The 15,436-nt window shown below is 46.7% G+C and overlaps 1 protein-coding gene across 3 annotated transcripts in view; it reads left to right on the forward strand.

Annotated features, from left to right (window-relative positions):
• rreb1a (ras responsive element binding protein 1a) overlaps positions 1-15,436 on the forward strand; it is a 229,577-nt gene that overhangs the window by 128,401 nt on the left and 85,740 nt on the right. For 2 of the 3 annotated variants that reach the window (XM_048609754.1, XM_048609767.1), the window contains exons 3-5: positions 810-1,009; positions 12,147-12,236; positions 15,158-15,321. In XM_048609754.1, coding sequence (XP_048465711.1) covers positions 810-1,009; positions 12,147-12,236; positions 15,158-15,321 — 454 coding nt within the window. The remainder of the gene's footprint in view (positions 1-809; positions 1,010-12,146; positions 12,237-15,157; positions 15,322-15,436) is intronic. The other variant, XM_048609761.1, reaches the window with a different exon arrangement.

Here is a 15,436-nt window from a genome sequence, read left to right on the forward strand (position 1 = left end):
TTAAACAGATCAAAATGTTCTGTGCAAAATACAGCCCGTATTTGGAAGGTCAGAATCTAAAATTGTCCAACTGGATGTTCCTCTGAGCAGTGTGATTAAAAATAGTTCGGCAAAAGAAAGAGAGAATTGTCACGGCTACATATTCCCCAAACAATCCTGCTTCAGCTATCAATGTGGATTTCACAAGTTTCAAAATCTCCCCTCCCCCTACCGCATCCCAAAACCAGTCCAGCTCGTCCCTGCCTCCCTAACCTGTTCTTCCTCCCACCTATCCCCTCCTCCCACCTCAAGCCGCACCTCCATCTCCTACCTACTAACCTCATCCCGCCCCCTTGACCTGTCCGTCCTCCCTGGACTGACCTATCCCCTTCCTAACTCCCTACCTACACTCACCTTTACTGGCTCCATCCCCGCCTCTTTGACCTGTTTGTTTCCTCTCCACCTATCCTCTCCTCTATCCCTCTTCTATCCGCCTCCCACTCTCTCCCTATTTATTTCAGAACCCCCTTCCCCTCCCCCTTTTCTGAGGAAGGGTCTAGGCCCGAAACGTCAGCCTTTCTGCTCCTATGATGCTGCTTGGCCTGCTGTGTTCATCCAGCCCTGCACCTTGTTGTCTCAGCCATTAAGTTTGTGTTTGACCCTGAGCGTTGACCTATTGCCTATTGGCTGCTCTCTCCATGTCTGGGTTTCGGATGGGGGAGTCATCACCACCTATTGAGGGGCACGGCCCCTACCCGAGCAGGCTGGCGCATCCCAGGTAGCGTTGATAAAAGCCGTGTCTGTGAAAGTGTGTTTGTGTTGTGCTGCAGCAGGAGGTGAGACTGGGGTCACCGCCACCCAGGGGGCAGCAGTGATATTGCCAAACAATCCTGAAAGTGTCGACTTGTCTTCCGTGAAGTCCATGATGTCGACGGTGATGAACGTGGGCAATCTCAACGGGGACGCCAGCAACATGCCAAGCAACAGAAGCCCCTCGAAGCCTTCCGTACGAACGGGGAAAATCAAGCAGGTAGGCACCTGAGGGAAAGAATGAAACCTGACGAGGGGGGAGGTGTCACTCAACAGTGGTCACTTTGGTATTTGCACAGGACCTCCTTACTCCTTCATTTTGCCCCGGGATTTGTGAACCGTTGATGTGATTTTTCTCCTTGTCAGCCGTTACTCACGGATACCTTATTGGCCTGTGAGTCTCAAGTCTGTGGGCTCAAGTCTCCACAAGCGGAATCTCAGCTGTTCTTCCAGCACAGTACTGAGGATGTGCTGCACTGTCAGAGGTACCTGCTCTCAGATAAGATGCTCAGCTGGTTGCAGAAGACCCTGTGCTGCTTTTTCATAGAAGAGCAAGGGAGTTCTCCTCTGTACATAGGGCAATAATTAGTCAACATTACTAACACATTAACTGTCAGCAAACAAAAAAAACACATTACCTGGTGAACATTTTGCTGGCTGTGGAAATGTGCTGCATTTTTATCCTACGTTGCTACAGTGACTACAGAATTGTTAGGTACAGATGGAGGCCATTCAGCCCATTGTGTCAGCACCTTCAAAATTGCTGCATTGGCTGTAAATCTTTCTTGTGGCGTACTGAGCTCATGTAAGGTGCTATTTAAATATAGGTTTTCCTGGTTTCTGGTCCAAAACAATGTTTGATCATGTGTCTCCTGCTTCCTTTAAATGCACCAACTCTTTCCCCATTAGCGCATTCGCAAGCCCCTTCCAACTCAGTTGGTAGCTTGCCACTCGGGCTTCGAAAAAGTTTGGCTCGGTTTCATTTCTAGAGCCTCTGGTCAGTATCTAAATCTACACTAGGCCCTGGCATGTCCTGCTCTCGTAGCCCAGCAACTCCTGATACAAAAACTTGTTGCCATCAGCAACCTGGGAAGGACAGTTTGACAGGAACATGAGTTTGATTATCATGAGGACGAGTTTTATTCCATCCTAGGGGCCTGGACAACTTGAGGTTGATTATTGCCCATCAATCAGATCAGCCATGATCTCATTGAATGGCACAGCAGACTTGATGGGCTGAATGGCCTACTTCTTCTCCTAAGTTTTATGATCTTACAGTTCCTTGAAGCCAGACTCATGACATAAATACTAAAGAGCTCATCTCAAGTTCCCAATAAATTCAACTCAACTTATTAACATTCAGTTTGCAACCCATTTCTTAGTGCAGTGCTGTGTTCATGTCAGTAGACATCTTGTATTCAGGAGTGTGCCCAGTATCTGATTGGACACTGTTGTGATCCAGTGGTGTCGCGATATTGTGAATTAAGGCATGGTGGGGGATGGCTGGGTGGGGGCAGGGGGCCAGGGGGCGCAGAAATTGTCAAGGAAACAGACACGGGGTATCCTTGGGCAAGGTGCCAGTCAACCCACCATGAGTTGGCATCTTCAATGTAGGAACAGCAGCCAGGTAGGTACAACCTTGGCGTGGGAGCAAAGAGAGTGGCAATACTTTTACAGCTCTCCTTGTGCTCAAAGGGAGCAAGGATCTTTCCTCGTAGCCCCCGCTGTGCTTTTTCCAGCAACTTCCACCCCCTGCCCCGACCCCCCCCCAATCCCCCCACAACCCTCGTCAGCACGAGAGAAACTTAGCCCGAAAGCTCACCTCCTGAGGGTCTGGAGTTGATGCTTCACATTGTGCAGAGGAACCCCAAACTATCAGGACCCCTCCGCACTCCTGATGTGTCTGTCAAAATCCCCCCCACCCCTCTGCCATCACTCTCATGCATCTCAAATCATCGAAAGGGGACCTGAGTCTTTTGAATCAGACCAGGCCAGATACAGATTGTTTAAGCTGTTGTAGTTTTACACAGTGATTGTTGTTATCAAACCCTTGCCAACATTCAGTTAAACTGATGAACTTTTCCGCTGTAAACTCTTTACTAGACCTATCTCTGTAACCTCCTCCTCCAGCCCTCTGTGATATTTGTGCTTCTCTAATTCTGGTCTCCTGGTGTATTGCTGGACAGGGAGCCAGTGAGCACATTGGAGAATGGGACTTACTTTCTAGCCTCTGAGCTCCGGAATTTCCTTCCTGAACCTTTCCACTGTCTACATCTCCTTCCTCCTTACAGGTACTCCTTGTTCTTTGACCAAGCCTTTGGTCATCTGCTTTCTCCTGCAGCCCTCCTATGGTTTATAATGATCCTGTGAAACTCCTTGGGACATTTTTGTTACACTGTAGGAGCTATCTAAATATAGTTTCTTGTGGTGGATTGTAAATAGTTGAAGCTCCAGTGCTGATCCTTGCTGCATTTAATACGGCACATGACAATGGCCGCTTTATTCCTAGTTTCTGCTAACTTCCCATTAACCAGCCCTCGTTCCTGGTTATGTGTCTGGTTTGCCGAATGTACTCCCCTCTATCTGCCACACACACAAACATTTCCACCCCTGCTCTCTCGGTTCACCACCTCTCTCCACCCTCCAGTTCCTGAGAACTCCTTGCTCACGCTCACAATGGGCAGAAACAAGGTTGACTTGTGGGACTCAGTGGGCCCACCTCCTTCCTGTCGTGTACCCTCTCGATCACCTCTGATGAAGGGAACCCAGGCTGGTTTAACACAGCTGTATGGGTTGACCAGTCGGACACGCTGCACGACACACTGGCAGCTCTGTGTTCACCTCAGAGGCACTGGACTGAAGCCCCGTACCTAGTGAGGATTTGGCCACGTCTGAATTGGGCAGCAGGCTGTGTTGGTGGAATATCCCCACCCGGAGTGTAATGCAGATGGAGGTGGGAAAGTGTGGCGTTTGGACCGCCATCACTCTGCCTAATTAAATCTAGCTTCAGAGCAGAAGGTTCGGCCTGTGACTTGCTGTGCCAGCTTTCTTGGCGAATCCTGACTGTTGGCCTTCACTTTTGGAGGGCATTTGTGGGCGTCATAAGCCTGCGTGGAAGGCCGTGGCCTTTCGCTGCGCCACTTGGAGTAATGCGCGAGCGTTTTGCTTTCACAAGTGAGACGATGTGACCTTAGTCCTCCAAAATCTCTCATTCTCACATTGGAGTTATCGGTCTGAGATGTAGGAAGGGGACCATGAAGACAGCCACTCCACGCAAAAGGCTTCCAGAAGTTTCTGCCTCACACGGGCATTGGAAGTGCGTGCAGAGGAGCCGAGTATCACTGGGAATTTGGCTGCGGAAGAGCAGTCCTGTTGTTTTGACCTGTCCTTTCTGGGACCATCGGAGAATCGCTGCTGAGACCAACACTGGTCACTCACCCTTGATTGCCATTGTAAAGGGGCCTTGCTTGGCCACTTCAGAGTCAACGCCGTTGCTGTGGATCGGGAGTCATGTGTAGGCCAGACCGGGTAAGGACAGCAGATTTCTTTCTAAGTAGGATGGCTTTTTACAGCAATCGATGATGGTTGTCATGGTCACTGACGTACCAGGTTTATTAATTGAATTTAAATCCCATCATGCGGGCGCGATGGGTTTTGAACCTTTTGAACCTGGAGCATTGGGTCTGGCCCTATGAGCCATTGGAACGTTGAAAAAAGTTTCCATCTCTGAAGGGGCCTTAGCGGGGTTTTATGATGATTGGTGACTGTTGTCATCGTCATCATCACAGAGAGTAGTTGCATATTCCACGTTTTAAGAGTTGAAGTTAAATTTTGCCAGATGCCGTGGTGACATTTGAACCCATGCCCCGAGAGCTATCTGCTATGTGTCACTATCAAACCGATGGTGAGGTTTGAAGGGCCGTGACTCTCCATCACAGTCACCCTGAGACCTAACCTCGGGCTGAGGGGCCAGTGATGCTGCTATTGGATCCACATCCCACAACTTGGGGGAAGAAGAAAAACTCCGGCACGGCACTCGGTCGCCAGGATGCGGGAAAATCATAGAATCCCTACGGCCCATCGAGTCTGCACTGACAACCCCTCCCCCCGCCAAAGAACGTCCCACCCAGACCCACCCCATCCCTGTAACTCTGCATTTCCCATGGCTAACCCCACCTAACTGGCACATCTTTGGTCTGTGGGATGAAACCAGAGCACCCGGAGAAAACCCACACAGACACGGGGAGAACGTGCAAACTCCACACAGACAGTCGCCCAAGGGTGGAATCGAACCCGGGTCCCTGGTGCTGTGAGGCAGCAGTGCTAACCACTGAGCCACCATGCTGAGAAAGGGTGGAACTGATTTTGTTGAGGCTGTACTTGGCTTGTGCAGAAGTTTCATTTATATAGCACCTTCCATGAGCACAACTCATGGTTACGACCCGCACAGTATAGGAAACACAGCAACCATTATGCACACAGACAGCTCCCACAAACAGCAATGTGATTATGACCTGATAATCGGATTTTATATTTTCTCTCTGTGATCTTTGATTGAGGGATAAATATTGGCCAGGGACTGTTTTTCTTTGAAATTGTCCCTTGGATCATGCACAGCCCCTCAGCGACCTGTCAGGGCCTCCTTTTAAAGTCAGCACCTCTGACAGTGCAGCACTCCCTCAGTACTCCTCGTTCTCAGTGTCGTGAGTTCTGGGGAGGGACGTGGAATCCAGGCATTTCTCAATCTGAGGCAGGAGGGTGCTCTGCTAAGCAGTGAGTGACCCACAAAGGCCATCTGTTTCTGAGTTTATGTATGTTTCTGTGCATGTGTGTGTGTGCGCACGCGGGTGTGTGTATGTGTGTGTATATATGTGTGTCTGTATCTGTGTATGTATGTGTCTGTGTGTGTGTCTGCGTGCGTGCGTGTGTGCCTGTGCCTGCGTGTGTGTGTCTGTCTGTGCATGTGTGTGCGTGTCTGTGCCTGCGTGTGTGTGTGTGTCTGTGTGTGTGCATGTGTGTGCGTGTCTGTGCCTGTGTGTCTCTGTGTATCGCTGTGTGTCTGTGTGTGTGTGTGTGTGTGTGTGTGTGTTACGATGCAGCTGAATTGAGGACCTGCAAAAGGCTGTAAAACAATTGGCTCCAAACTCTTATCGAAAGTAGTTATCCAAGCTATAAAAGTGATAAGGCTGTGTGATGAAACCGTGTTGCATCTTTCTGCCACGGGCAATGTGCTTGAAAAAGGGAATTGATCTCTGTTTTATTTTGAAGCCTGATGCTGGAAGTAAATTTTACACCGAGCCTTTTTCTGGCGATCAGCGCTTTCCATTTTTGCGGAATTCTGTGATGGCACCATATGTGAGAAGCAGAAAGCCTCCATCCAGTAGCAGCTGTTGCAGCTTGTAAACATTTGCACTTTTCCCTGTAGCAGAGTGTACAGTGCCTGCCATTTGTTTGACTGACCTGCCCTGTGCTATGTGCAATGTGCTGGTATGGGAGTCATTCCTACTTGCTGGTTAATGATAAACTGCAGAGTCAATATTCATCGGGCCAGGGAGCACAGTTCTGATCTCCTGTCCAAGGTTAAACAGGGGAGGGGTTTGGTGGGGGTGGGGGTGGGTTGTGGTGACTAAGAGCCTATTCCAGTCCATTGTTAAATTGAGGGACAACTGTGCCGAGAAGCGCAGGCAGCTGTAATCCTTGGATGGGTGCAATATTGACTGAATCAATTGGTTCCTTCTCTGTAAATCTGAGAGAAGGGGCCAGGTTTGTAAACGGCTGTTGGAGTAGCAGCGGATTTGTGGCTGGAAAATGCCACACGTTGCCTTTCGTTCACTAGCGGGCAGTAGCCCATACTCAGGCTTTGCTGCAGGGACGTTAACGCCCCCTCATCCCTGCTGGACGAAGGCAGCGAGGTATTTTTAAAACTGTGGCAGAGGTTCTGACATAGCCCGGGTACACTCTGCAGTCACAGATCTTGGCTGACCCAGCAGTTGGCTGGCACTATCCCAAGCTCTCAATCTTCCAGTTGACTGTTCCATCTGGTAGCAAAGGGGGGAAAAAATAAAATCAAGGGAATTTTGTTTTTGCTGTTTTGGGAAGTGTATGTCTTTGACAGCAATGATTGTCACTTTTATTGTTTCCTTTTCTATTCATCTGAGCTCAGTTTTAGCACAAGCCAGCCCAAGGTACTTTGGTGTTTCAGTGTGTATACCAAGTGAAATGGGCAGTTTTTTTTAAAAACAGAATCTCCGACCTTCGTTTGCATTTCCCTGTGTTCCTTTGTACTCTCTCACCCCAAGCTATGATGCAGTTTGTGTTCCAACTCCGAAATGAATTGATTATTTTCGGTCACCTGACTAAGGGTGCCAATGTGAAGCCAGGCAGTGTAGGAAGAGATACGAATGACCTGATAGCCCGTGACTGAGCGGATTTTGGATTGGCATGCAAGTCCCCTCTCGGACCGTCTCCCTCGCCTTCTCTATGAAATCGTTCATGTTGTTTTCTTTCCTTCACTAATGTTCCCCAGTGGCCCCACAATCTCTCCTCTTCTGAAGCGTTGACTCCCCGTAGAGTTATGGTTCTACATTTAGTGTCGTCCCTGCAACTAACCCTGCCCAAGTGGCCGCTCTTCACTCTGGGCCTTGGACAGTGAGAGTTGCTGACCTCTTTGAGCAGGAGAGGAATTGCCCCTCAGTCTCCTACACTCTAGGGGAAAAAGGTTCCAGCCTATCCAGCCGCTCCTCATAACTCAAACCTTCTAGTCTGGGTAGCGTCTTAGTAAGTCTTTTCTGCATTCTTTCTAGTTTAACAGTATCCTGTCTGTAGTAGGGCGACTAGAAGTGCATGCAGTTCTCCAAATATGGCCTCACGAACATCTTGTACAGCTGTAACAAGACAATCACTAGTGGAACACACACCTCCATAAGGCTGTGCAAACGTCATGTTAAACAATCAAATGCACTGCTGTTTCAGGATTACAATTATTTAGCGAATCCTCAGGGCTTTTCCCTGCCTTGTCAATGGTATCTGGCAACAGCACTGGAAAAAAGAGATTTTTGTTTCTGAAGAAGGAGACTTAAGGCCAAACGACAGCCAACAACCTGTCCTGAAAACTCTGCTCACATCTTTGACAACTGTTACAAATTTCACCACAGCAGCTGGTATAATCCACATCATTCAATAGCAATCTATAGCATCCAAAATAAGAGTTTTTTTTTAAAAAAGAAAAAGCCAGCTTGTCCTACCTCCTAGTGATAATGAGTCCTTCAAGGTCCAGAATTCCAAGATCCAAAGGCAAATCTTCACCAAAAAGTGATCCTTGGTCAGTACCCTATCTGTGTGCCAAGTTTCACTGAATTCCATCCATGAGATTTTAGATACATTGTCTACAAGCTAACAAGCCAGGGTGAAGCATTATCTCTGTCCAGCCTCAATGGCGGAGGTAATAAAATATACTCGGAGGCATTTCGTATGCAGATGTACACTTAAGTATGCACATGTGACCAACTAATGGTAATACCGAGCAGGTCAGGTTCCAGAATGAAATCTGGCTCGATAGGTGAAATGTTTTCATTTGTTTAGCTGCTTAATGTGTTAAACATATTGACATGAGACTGCAGCTTTCTTTAGCGGCAGAATAGATCCATAATCTATAAATATTGAAGACTGTCAAAAATCAAATATTCAGCCTGTTTTCCAATGCTATCCCTTCCAGAGACTCAAGGCTAGAGAAATGTCTACCCCTACCTTAATACCTTCAGTTTCTACTGAACTGACTCGTTATACTTACTTTGCTGTGGTCTGTGGAGATAATGCAGTGGGGTCTAATCCAAGTCTGTTGACATGAACTTTTCACAAATTTGAGAGCCTAAACTTTCTCAGTTCTAATGTCGCTCAGCGGTTAGAATTGCTGCCTCACAGCACCAGGGACCCGGGTTCGATTCCACCCTCGGGCGACTGCCTGTGTGGAGTTTGCACATTCTTCCCGTGTCTGCGTGGGTTTCCTCCAGGTTCTCCAGTTTCCCTCCCACGGTCCAAAGATGTTCAGGCCAGGTGGATTGGCCATGGGAAATTGCTCATAATGTTCAGGGATGTGTAGATTGGGTGGGTTATAGGAGGATGGGTCTGGGTGGGATGCTGTGAGGGATGGTGTGGACTTGTTGGGCCGAAGGGCCTGTTTCCACACTAGGAATTCTATGATTCTATGATAATGACCTACAGATTTCTAAACAAGGTTAGGGAGCTTAAGGTGAGGGAACCCCTAAGGGGCAGTGACCATAATATGGTAGAATTCACCCTGCAGTTTGAGAGGGAGGAGCTGGAATCAGACATAATGGTATTACAATTGAATAAAAGTAACTACAAAGTTGTGAGGGAGGAGCTGACCAGAGTTGATTGGAAGGGAAGCCTAGCAGGGAAAATCGTGGAGCAGCAATGGCAGGAGTTTCTGGGATAATTTGGGAGGCACAACAGAACTTCATCCCAAAACGGAAGAAATATACTAAAGGGAGGATAAGGCAACCGTGTCTGACAAGGGGAGTCAGGGACCAGCATAAAAGTAAAAGAAAACACCTACAATATGGTGAAGATTAGTGAGAAGCCTTTTAAAAACCAGTAGAGGATAACTGAAAAAGCAGATGGGGGATATGAGGTTGTTAGCTAGTAATATGAAATAAGATGCAAGAGGTTTTTCTTTTTAGATAAGGAAAGAGAGAGTCAAGAGAGATCATTGGATCACTGGAAAATGAGGCTGGAAAAATACTAATGGGGAGCAAAGAAATGGCAGACAAATGGGACAAGTACTTTGTATCAGTTTTCACAGTGGAAGACACCAGCAGCATACCAGAACTACAAGAGAGTCAGGGAGCAAACGTGAATGTAATGGCCATCTTTAAGGAGAAGGTGCTAGGGAAGATGATAGGTCTGAAGGTGAATAAATCACCCGGACTGTACCCCAGAGTTCTGAAGGAGATAGCTGAGGAAATTTGAGGCGTTAGTGGTGATCTTTCAGGAATCACTGGAGTCCGGGAGGGTCCTAGAGGACTAGGAGATAGCTTGTGTAACACCCCTGTTTAAAAAGGGAGGGAGGCAGAAGACTGGAAATTACAGGCTGGTTAGCGTGACCTCAATCGTTGGTAAGATTTTAGAGTCTATTATTGAGGATGAGATTGCAGAGTACTTGGAAGTGCATGGTAAAATAGGGCTTGAGTCAGCACGGCTTTGTCAAGGGGAGGTCCTGCCTGACAAATCTGTTAGAATTCTTTGAGGAGGTAATGAGCAATTTAGACAAAGGAGAGCCAGTGAACATGATCTATTTGGCTTTCCAGATGGCCTTTGACAAGGTGCTACACGGTGGCTTGCTAAATAAGACAAGAGCCCATGGTGTTAGGGTCAAGGTACTGACTGGCCTAGATAGAGGATTGCCTGACTGGCAGAAGGCAGAGAGTAAGGATAAAGTGGTCTTTTTCAGGATGGCAGCTGGTGACTAGTGGAGTTCCACAGGGGTCAGTATTGAGGCCACAACTATTCAAATTATACGTGAACAATCTGGACGAAGGAACTGAGATCATTGTTGGTAAGTTTGCAGATGACACAAAAGTAGGTGGAGGGACAAGGTAGTGTTGAGGAAGCAGAGGCTGCAGAAGGACTTGGACAGGCTAGGAGAGTGGGCAGAGAAGTGGCATACCCAGCAGTATAAACCTGTTTTGTTATCACCACAGAGATCTGCAATCATACGCTTAATGACAACTGCTGAATTTAGTCACTGTCCTGGAAAAACTGTCCGACCTTGTTTTATTTTTTCAAACAAAAATCTTCACAGCAGTAACCAACAGCTATCTGCCTGTAATTTGAAATCCAAATTCTGAAAACAATATTAATGTTTATAAATTATGCATCTTTCATCACAATCTATGTGTATTTGTGTGTGTGTGTGTACATATTCACACATAAACATTTACATATCATTTGCACAGAAGCATTGGACTAGTGAATGTCTTCAAGCTTCTAAAAATGTTATTGAATAGCCATTTGAGTGAGCTAGTATGGCAACGATGGACTAAATGGGCACATTCTGTGCTGCATGAAGCTATGTTTCTATGTAGCACCCATTGAGTGAAAAGGAAACAATTGTATTATTGGGAAGACAAAGACTTGATTGAATAGGTTTATGGATACAGCTTGTTTGACTAATGTCATGACAGCTATGTTCCACCCAGATTAAACAGCCCTCATTCACTCTTGTATTCCACTGCCAGTTCCCATTCCAATAAAACTCTTATCACTAGCAAGAGACCTGACTTGCTCTTTCTAAAAAAAAATTGAACCTTAACCTCAATCCCAAAATTTTTTTCCTCATCTTGTGCACATTGTACAGACAGGTGGTGACATGGTGGATTAGGAATCTAGAGACCCAGGCTAACCATAAAATCCCCACAGTGTGAGGCAGGCCATTTGGCCCTTCAAGTCCATATCATCCCTTTGAAAATCATCCCACCTAGAACCACCCCCCTACCCTATCCCTATAACCGCACATTTCCCATGGCTAATCCACCTAACCTGCATATGCTTGGACTGTGGGAGGAAACCGGAGCACCCAGAGGAAACCCACACAGACACGGGGAGTATGTGCAAACTCCACACAGACGGTCGCCGGAGGGTGGAATCAAACCCAGGTCCCTGGCGCTGTGAGGCAGTAGTGCTAACCACTGAGCCACTTACTGCCCCTGCATTGGTGACGTGCATACAAATCCCACTGTGGCTGCTGGTGGAATGTAACTTATGGAATCTCGCTTCTGTAATGGTGACCACAAAACTGCGTTGTATAAGTCCACCTGGGACCTGAATGAGTTCTGAGAGTGAGCATTCGCACACTGATGAAATCTGCCAGGTCTGGCCTCCATGTGACTCCAGGCTGAAAACAACTGTTGACTGTTTGAAATAATCTTGCAGCTAGTCTGTTAGGTGTGGGCGACAATGACTGGCCTTGCCACTGATGGCCACTACCGATGAAGGAATAATTGGGGAAAATGAATGGATTGGCGGGAAAAGTAGAGTTCAAGTGTTTGTGCGCTCAGAGCTGACTGTTCCATGGGTGCTTTGGCAGAGGGACACCCTGCTGCAACTTGTCTGCTTTTTATTTTAAGAAAGTCGTCCTCCCGTGCATGGGTGGAGGAAGCATTTCTTGCAGAATGTTCAGCTTCTGTTGAGGAACAGACACTGACAATGTGCCTGATGCTGCGTGTAATTCTGACTCATTCCTCTTTGTAACACAGCACACTGCTCTCCGCAGCCTCTGACTCTGTTTTCACCCAAGCTCCTCCTCACTGATCCACGTATTGCTATTCTGCCATTTACAGGAAGCCAAAGAAGAGAAGTCTTTCTTTATCTGTCCACTGTGTGAGAAGGACTGTGGAACCCAGCACCAGTTAACAATGCACATTCGACAGGTAGGTTGTGGTTTGTGGCATCACTCTCTCAACTTGAGGCTGTTCAGGCCCGGTGCACTTTGTCGTTAGCTCTGATGTGGTGAAAAGTTATACTCTGCCTCACAAGCCTTTACCATAAGTCAAGTGTTCTTGAATTAGTAAAGTCACGTTACAAAGGAAGAAAAAGCAAACAAAAGGCACAGTTGCACAATGCACTTTCAGAACGTTTTATAATTCGGAAGGCAGATCTTTGCGAGCAGTGTGTTTGTCTGTGTGAGAGAGAGAGAGATGGGTTCGATTCAGTGTGATGGCTAACTTCTGTTTGCATCACAGGAAGAACTCATGGGTGTTGTAGTTAACTGCAGTGCAAATAATGCACCCAGCACTTCCCTGCCCCCTGCCAGGGTATGAGCTGAATTAAAGTGGCACAATGTTGCATTGAAGTGAAAAGTATCGAGGTAAAGCTCCATCTAAGCCTGTAAAAACAATCATCTTGCCTGTACTATGAAGCTTCCCATTGTCATGTTTAATTACGGCTGTCGTAACCTGCACCACGTCCCTTTATAGAAACCCCACACAAACTCAATCACTGTGTGTGTGTGTGTGTGTGTGTGTGTGTGTGTCCCCTCCTCACATTGTGCAATTTGACCACAACTATCTCGCACTACCTACTGTGCAGGGTGGGACAGGGGCTCAGTGGTTAGCACTGCTGCCTCACAGCACCAGGGACCCAGGTTCGTTTGCACCCACGGGTAACTGTCTGTGTGGAATTTGCACATTCTCCTCCGTGTGCTCTGGTTTCCTCCCACAGTCGAAAGATGTGCGGGTTGTGGTCATGCTAAATTGTCCATAATGTCCAGGGATGTGTAGGTTAGATGGATGAGCCATGAGGAATGCAGGGTTGTGGGTCAGGATGGGCTGCTCTTTAGAGGGTCATTGCGGACTTGATGGACCAAATGGCCTGCTTCCGCACTGTAGAGATTCTGTGATACCTTCTGAAATTTATATCCATACACCATAGCTTTTCTCAGTGACTGACATTTCAAACGTTGAAAATAAGGGAGTTAAATGAAAATGAGAAGTTGTACAGTTTTACACTGTGCAAGCGCACGAAACAATCTTCCATGAGACCAGGCAACAACAATAAGTGTCATCTTCAGGTGAAGCAGTGTTAGAGGGCATGAGATAATTGGAATAGCTGTGCAGATGCAATTCGATCCGCATTTTAAAGTCCTATCTGTGTGCTTACTTTTTAAATTCCACTTCAGGATGTAGTTGCAAAGTGATCAGTTTACATTCGCAGTTTTCCTTTTGAAAGTTGTCCTGTAACTTTTTTGCTCTAAATAAGTTTTGAGAAGCTTTTCTTTTAAATGAAAGTGTTGGAAGCTAAACAATACAGTGTTGTACTGGTCCATCCTGGCAAAGCAGACATACTGCATGAAACTCTGAATCCATTATCCTGGATAAACTCTGAGCTACAGCTCTGGGCTACAAATAGACAAGTTCAAGTTAATCCCAGTCTTTTGGGAGAGATGTTAATTAAGAACTTAAAGGAGGTGTTGAAAGACCCAAAAGACAATTTGATGAATAAATGTAATCATGTTATTGGGGTAACGCCATCTTTATTTTTAGAAAATTAGTTTATACCTTATGATTCTGCAACACCATCTACAAGTCAGGAGTGTGATGGAATACTCCCCACTTGCCGGGATGGGTGCAGCCCCAACAATATTCAAAAAGCGGACACCAACCAGGACAAATCACCCTGCTTGATTGGTGCTACATCCATCACCTTCAATGCTCATTCCCTCCACCACTGATGTGCAGTAGTAGCAGTCTGTACTGTCTACAAGATGCACTGCAACGACTCACCAAACTCCTTTGACAGAACTTTACGAATCTGTGACCTCTCTCACCTAAAAGGATAGATACATAGGGACACGCACCACCCACAAATTTCCCACCAAGACCGCAGAGCACCTTGACTTGGAAATATCACTGTTCCTTCACTGCCCCAAGGTCAAAATCCTGGAACTCGGTCTCTAACAGCACTGTGGTGTCCCGACAACTGATGGACAACAGCAAAGAAGTTCAAAAGAGGGAGCTCACCAACATTTTAAGGGCAATTAGGAATGGGCAATAAATGCTGGCCCAACCAGTAAAGTCCTGTGAATGAAAAGTGTGCCCTTATTTGAGGCATATGGAAAAGCTGTATCACTGAGGGTGAACAAATGGTTACGGGGAAACGCTTTGAATGATTGTGATCACATTTTGTATGAGTTTGCATAGCAAAACCCTGTAGTGAATGTGCGCAATGGTGTTTATTACAGAGGCAAATATAATGCAGAATGTGTGACAGAAAATGTGACAATAGAGCATCAGCTTTTGCAGGCAGGAAGGATGCACAGACACTAGTTACTGAATAATGTTTTCCATTTTGTCATTCTGTTAAAAATAATTTGCCAGCTGACCAGCAATTGGTGTCATAGTCGAGATGATCTATACACCATCTCTATCAGACTAATCCTTTATGGTGCATTCATGCAGCAACAGGGTGGAAATTAATAATTTAAGACAAAAAATATATTTGAAACTGGCCTTTTCTAAAATATAACTTTTTGACTTTTAACAGAGACTAAAGTAGATTTTGGGATTGCTCTCACGGAAGGGAGATTTTTTGTGACAATGCCAGTATTGGATTCCATTATGGTTAGGATTTTCATTCAGAACTGATTTCAGGAAAGCTACCTGTAACGTGTAACATAAGGGTGGGCTCCATTAAACCTGGTGATGCTGGTTTCAAGGCTGGGACCTGACCTGGGTTTCGGCTGGATGGGTGAGGGGAAAATAGGGCAAGGTACAATGGGCCAGTAGTGTCCTTTTTACCCATCATGCTCTGTGTTTGCTCATGTCGCTACCTGGGGCTCCTTGTGTCTCTGCAGCACAATACAGATAGCGGAGGGAACACCCATTCCTGCAGCATTTGTGGCAAGTCTCTGAGCTCCGCCAGCTCCCTAGACCGTCACATGTTGGTCCACTCGGGAGAGAGACCGTACAAGTGTTCGATATGTCACCAGGCTTTCACCACCAACGGCAACATGCACAGGTGAGTACCAGTTGCTCAGGGTGGAGATGGTGAGGAAGCGGTAATGGTCACCATGGAGATGGTGGGGAAGCGGTAATGGACACTGTGGAGATGGTGGGGAAGCGGTAACGGTCAC

Source organism: Rhincodon typus, chromosome 2 (genome assembly GCF_021869965.1).
Source record: "Rhincodon typus isolate 14 chromosome 2, sRhiTyp1.1, whole genome shotgun sequence".
NCBI classification, from domain to species: domain Eukaryota; kingdom Metazoa; phylum Chordata; class Chondrichthyes; order Orectolobiformes; family Rhincodontidae; genus Rhincodon; species Rhincodon typus.